The following is a 6,456-nucleotide window of genomic DNA, read 5'->3' as shown; positions in this document are numbered from 1 at the left end:
ATCAGAGTGCCAGGCAAGGCCTTGCTACGAACTTATCTGTGATATGCAGCAAATGCAACACTGGTGTGTCTTGCACAACATCAGGGGACTGATGGCCATAGATGTTAAGTCCCATAGTGCTCAGAGCCATTTGAACCAATTTTGCACAACATCTAAAACCATAAACAAAGGTTATGATGTGAATTTGAGGGCAGCATATGGCATGCACTGTATTGGTAGGGGACAGAAGCAGCAAGAACACTGTGCAGTGATGAATCTTCCACCCCATCCAGCAAAATATGAGAGATATTATGGCTTACTGCTTTGGGCTGTACAAGAAGTTGCAGAATCTTCAATGAAAAGTGCTGAAGAAGAATCTATTATCGAATATGATGGTGACAGGGACATAGTGGCCACTTTTGATGGTAACTGGCAAAAAAGAGGGCACACTTCATTGAATGGTGTTATTATAACATCTGTTGACACTGGCAAAGTACTAGATGTTGAAATGTTAAGCACATTTTGTCACAGATGTGTGAAAGGGATTCCAGCTCATGAATGTAATATGAACTATAAAGGCTGAAGTGGAGGTATGGAAGTGCAGGGAGTTGTCAGCTTGTTTATCAGATCTGTTGCCTTCCATGGCCTGCGATTCGTGAAGTATCTTGGCGATGCTGATAGTAAAGCTCTCCGTGAGGTTAAAAAATGTGCTCCATATATAGCTGAGACTACTGTGCAGAAGTTAGATTGTGTGGGACATGTACAGAAAAGACTCGGCACTAGACTTAGAAGCCTGAGACAAGATTTGTCAGGAAAAAATTATCTGATGGGAAGGGAATAAAAGGGAGAGGGTGACTGACGGATGCAGAAACTGACAAGCTACACACATATTACGGCTTGGCAATAAGAGGTAACACAGGGGACTTGAAAAATATGAAGCAAGCAGTTTGGGCCTTATACTTCAACAAAATATCCACAGACAATAACCCTATCCACAACTTGTGCCCAAAAGAAACTGAATCATGGTGTGGCTACCAAATGTCAATTGCTGGTGGTGAAGAATATCATCACAGGAATTCTTTACCAACTGCTGTAATGGAAGCCACCAAATCTATATTCAGGGACCTTGCAAATGAAAACTCACTGAAGAAATGTCTTCATGGCGGTACCCAAAATACAAATAAGTTTTAACCAATGTGTATGGGAAAGATTGCCAAAAACAATTTTTGTGGGAAGAAATGGAATTGCTAATTGGTGTTTATGATGCAGTTTCATGTTTTAGTGATGGTCTGCAAAGTATGAAATATGTTTTACAGAAAATGGGAATTAAGCACAGAGTAAACTGCATCAAAGCTTTGTATGCAATAGACTGAGAGCATGTAGTGGAAACAAATAAATCATTTTTGGAGGTAATAAAAATCATAGGAATGTGAAAAGGAAGAAAACTGATTTAGAAAATGAAAAAGAACCTGCTTATGGTGCTGGACAGTTCTAAAAGAATGTCAAATAGAAGTAGAAACTTTAATGGCTATTTTCCACAAAACACCAATTTCTCTACTTGGGTACATGTAACACCCAAAATAAATATCCTATTACTTTCAAAATTGGTAAACAAAAACTCCTTAATGCAAAACTCTTGAATTTTCCAAATCTATTACAAACTGTGGCAAAACTGAGATAATTAACTATAAAAATTGAATTTTTTCTAGATATGAAGTTTAAAATGTAACAGCTCATTCATTTTTTCATAAATTAAATAAATTCTATAGCTTCGCACACCTGTAAGTACGGTTTGTATGCTGTGCAAAATTCATCAAAGAATCTCTCTTACTTATGAAGAAAAGTGTGCCTTTAGCAACAAATGCAGCCAATAGTAGGTGAAAAAAATCATGAAATTTCACATGTAAAAGAAAATTATTTTGCTATATTTTTTAACTTCCACTGCTGTGAGTGAGAATCCTGAATCCTTCCTGGTCATGCTGACAAAGTTTTATGAATTTATTTGTAAAAGTATAGACAGTGGAAATTAAAATGTCCCGTGGTGCCTCTCCTGCTCCAAGTCTTAGCCACTTAAAAAGAACAAGGAGCTCAACTACTGAAGCCAGAGAAGAGGATACTACTCATGAAAGGCGTGGCGCATGAAGGGACAGCCCATAGAATGCTGAAAAACATATGTCGTGAACAATGCATCAACAAATGTCTGTTGTTGGTGAAGAGGAGAAAATCTGAAAATATTTCTGGTGCATGAAAGAGTACTGTATCAGAGAACAAATCCTAAGTGGACTGTAAATTGTGCATACTACAGCATGCCATAGATGATTTGGCACAGTACACACATTTTATCTGTGGACACTTTAGACTGGAAAAGTGCTTGGAAAAATTAAGAGGAGGTGGTTGTTTATTTTTCATTAGGGCCAAGAGCATAAGACACTTATTAATACATGTGAAATCTGCCAGAAAAAAAGGCTATTACCTTGAAGCACAAACAATTTCTGCACCTTGTGTTGCTGAAAAGGCTTAAAAGAGACAGTGGCATCTGATTTACTGGGCCACCTACTTTGGGTGACAAGAGGAACCACACAAGTACCTGTAATCATCAATGTCAATGAATAACATTAGAAGGTCAGTAGCTCTGGAGTGACCCAGAAAAGAGGAAGTACTGTATCTTGTGATTGCCTCTTTTTTATCTTCATTCTAAAATCTTGTACTTAAATCCATTTGTGTGTGTGTCCACAACTTTATTCAGTGATCATGAAAACCAAGAACAGTATACTGGCTTTCTTCAGCAATGCAAGCAACTGTTGATTAAAGTAGGGTGCAATTCTGAACATACTGTATCATATCTTGCTTAAGTTGTATCTTGTTAGCGGCAGTGCAGTTTTTACATTCTTGAGATTATAGCAACAACCTTTTCATCTTACCAAAGTGAGTTGTGTGTCGTTACTGTTTCAACAGTCACTAAGTCTTCTTTTAGTACAAATTCTTCAAGGCTGCATCAACGACTCGCTGTTTACGTTAATAAAGGGACTGTTGATTCTGAAGCACATTGTATTGAAGTGAATGGCTCAGAAGTAGTAGGTGACTGGGTAGAAGATAACTTTTTTCACTAAAAAAACACTTCAAATTGACATGATGTTCTCTTATTTAAAGCATGCTGTATGCTCTTTCTTCTTCACGTGGCTGAAAAGCACTTGACAATCCACAGTGCTTAAAAATATTTGAGCAAAGCAGTGGCTGGAGTAAGCTAAAGCAGATTCACCAGGCACAGTTTCAATCCAGTCCTCTTAATCTTGATAAAAAGAGTCAAGGGGCATGAAAGGGAAGCTGTGGTTGGGAAGGAAGTGAGACAGGGTTGTAGCCTATCCCCGATGTTATAAAATCTGTATATTCAGCAAGCAGTAAAGGAAACAAAAGAAAAATTCAGAATAGGAATTAAAATCCACGGAGAAAAAATAAAAACTTTGAGGTTCGCCGATGACATTGTAATTCTGTCAGAGACAGAAAAGGATCTGGAAGAGCAGCTGAACGGAATGGACAGTGTCTTGACAGGAGGATATAAAATGAACATCAACAAAACTAATGAGGAGGTATTGAAGAGAATTGGGGAGATGAGAAATTGGTGGCACAACTTGACTAGAAGAAGGGATCACTGGATAGGACATATTCTGAGGCATCAAGGGATCACGGTAAAAATCGTAGAGGGAGACCAAGAGATGAATACACTAAACAGATTCAGAAGGATGTAGATTGCAGTAGGTACTAGGAGATGACGAAGCTTGCACAGGATAGAGTAGCATGGAGAGCTGCATCAAACCAGTCTCTGGACTGAAGACCACAACAACAACAGCACTATTTATTTGTAAATGAATACAAAAATACTTAAATCCCTCACTGAGTCATGCATTTCATTAGTAAGCACCAGTTGAAATACAGTGCCCCTATTAAAACGATGGATAATCCTGGATGTAATACCGATGTTACTTGGTTACACTAATTAAAACATGTAATGTAATGTAAGCAAGTAACATCACATACTTCTGAAGAAGATACTCATAGCAGTATTGAGACCTATGTCAAGTTTAAATAAATAAACTTCTGCAACTGATTGGCCGTTTACTTTATTAATTGAAGTGTACTCACAGTTGCTGTTAACAGCCATGCCCAAGACTGTCATAAGAGCTCCCAAAAAAATTAACGGGGAGGGGCATCTAACATCACAATAACGACTTTCCCCCCCCCCTCTCGGCTAAGACATACTAGCCAATAAGCTGTAGCTTAGACACAGCCTTCAAACACTGATAATTTATATGGGATAATACGCACATAATTAATATAATATTTCATATTAAGTCTTTAAAATTTGTCATTTACGAAACTCAATAAAATTAAATTACAATGCTAGGTCAAAAACATGGAATTCCACGATTTGTCCATGTAAAATGTAATACCATGACAATTCCAGTTGTACACTCTCACTTACCTATGATAGGTGCACCAGTAATGAAGACTTACCTATATTCTACAGGAATTTGTTTGAAATTAAAGGAAAACATTAAAACTGTGCTATACTCTGATGCATGTCATGTTATAATTTTGCGTTTGACTACCCAAGCTTTAATTATTTAATCGCTGAAATTAACAGACTAGCTAACAAATGAAAGAAATGGACAACTGTGTCAAATCATTATAGAGTTGATGCCCAAAACAATATACAATAACTTCAAAGGGTTTAAGATTATTGCAGAGAGGAGACAAATAAATGGATGGATACTTAACAATGTAGGAAAAGATAGATTGCTACTTACCGTAAAGAAGACATGTTAAGTTGCAGACAGGCGCAATTAATAGAGACTTACACAAAGCTTTTGGCCACAGCCTTCATCAGTAAAAGAGAAAGAGAAATGCACACCACTTGTACACACAAGCAAGCACACCTCATGCAAATGACTGCCAACTCTGGCAGCTCAGCCTCCTACATGGTGTTCCCATTGTTTGATTTCGGATGGATATTACATATTCAAGAATTTACCAGAGCATATTAACTTCTCACAAGGATGAATTTAGTGGAGTTTAAGAGTGAATTAAATAACTTTATGTTGGGGAGCTCCTTTTACTGCACTGAATAATATCCATGCAAAGATTTTTGAAACTACTGTTCCCCTAATAGTATTATGTTTCGTAACTTTGTAACTCTATTGTAGTACAGTTAAATGAACACTTTCTTTACTTCTTTTCACATACCAGACACACCTCTGTTGGATATTTGGTATATAGTATATGATTCTTCTAAAGTGGAAAAATTTTATTTTCTGAAGAAACAAAGTATGAAATTGAAACAAAAGGCATTTTTCTTAAAAAGTCTGTCATAAAACTGGTATCAATTTACAAACAAGTTATTAATACATTGTATTTATTTTACATCTCATGATTACAGAGCAGTAGCTTAAAAAAAAAAGCTAACCACTTGACAGTTTTCAAAATTGTATGCTTAAATCATTTAAGCAAAATATTTTCACATGCACAAAGACTGCTGAGCATTGTAAGAAGAAATTTTCACTTGGAACAACCTCATAATGGGCACTGAAACTACTTCAGTCAGTTGTAACTCCTGTTCAACTAACAAAACATTTATTCAATACAGATGACAATGTGTAAACAGTTGAAACTTTAACCTCTCCAGGTGGAGCAATACTAAAAATGAAATTAAAATTAATGCAAGAGTCCAGAGTGGAATAAAAGTGATGGCGGGACACAGCTCGTCAACTGCATCTGTTTACTGCCACTGTTCAGTGCACAAAGTGTAGATGAGTTATAGGCAGAAATGCAATCATAAATGCTGCCCCAGTCACCAGCCTAGTCATTCAATAGCTGCTTCTGCAGAAGAAAACTGTGAATTTTCTGAAGCCCTGCCCTGTTTAGGTGCACTCTGTCCGGACGTCTTGTTCCAGAATAAAAACTGTGGACAAAACAAATCTTTAACATTTTTTAGCAGCCACAAGCCATACTTCCTGTTTTAAAAATCCACATTAATGTGACAGTAACACATACACAGCAAGAAAGAGATATACAAGTGGAGATTTATCAATTTATTTCAAGCAGTTGGAAATTATCGTAAACATAATGAGTGTCGGAAAGTGTATTTTGTGTAACACTTATGTTTAAACATTTAATTGAAGAAGTAAAGGTATAGCTGGGACACATTAAATGATCAATATGCACATAAGAATCAAAGTTGCTAATATTTCAGATAACGCCCTTCCTCAGAGATAAGAGCTGTGATCAAAAAATATGGCAGACACCACAAATGCCTGCTCTGCTATCAGAAAAAGTAGTGCTGTAAATGTCTGCCACACTGCAGCACATGTAAATAATCATTTAACTCACAAGTGAAGGCCACAACATTGGGATCACAGATTTACTTCAAACTTTGTACACTTTTAGTAGACCATTAAAACAACATAATCTGCAAGTAGTAAG

At 36.7% G+C, this 6,456-nt stretch overlaps 1 protein-coding gene across 1 annotated transcript in view; it reads right to left on the bottom strand.

Annotated features, from left to right (window-relative positions):
- Positions 1-5,406: 5,406 nt before the first annotated feature.
- LOC124551237 overlaps positions 5,407-6,456 on the bottom strand; it is a 146,770-nt gene continuing 145,720 nt past the window's right edge. Inside the window, exon 7 of the mRNA XM_047126232.1 lies at positions 5,407-5,935. Coding sequence (XP_046982188.1) covers positions 5,833-5,935 — 103 coding nt within the window. The 3' untranslated portion in view covers positions 5,407-5,832. The remainder of the gene's footprint in view (positions 5,936-6,456) is intronic.

This window comes from Schistocerca americana, chromosome 9 (assembly GCF_021461395.2).
Source record: "Schistocerca americana isolate TAMUIC-IGC-003095 chromosome 9, iqSchAmer2.1, whole genome shotgun sequence".
Taxonomy (NCBI): Eukaryota; Metazoa; Arthropoda; class Insecta; order Orthoptera; family Acrididae; genus Schistocerca; species Schistocerca americana.
The sequence above is the reverse complement of the archived record's forward strand: the minus strand, read 5'-3'. Positions and strand labels throughout refer to the sequence as shown.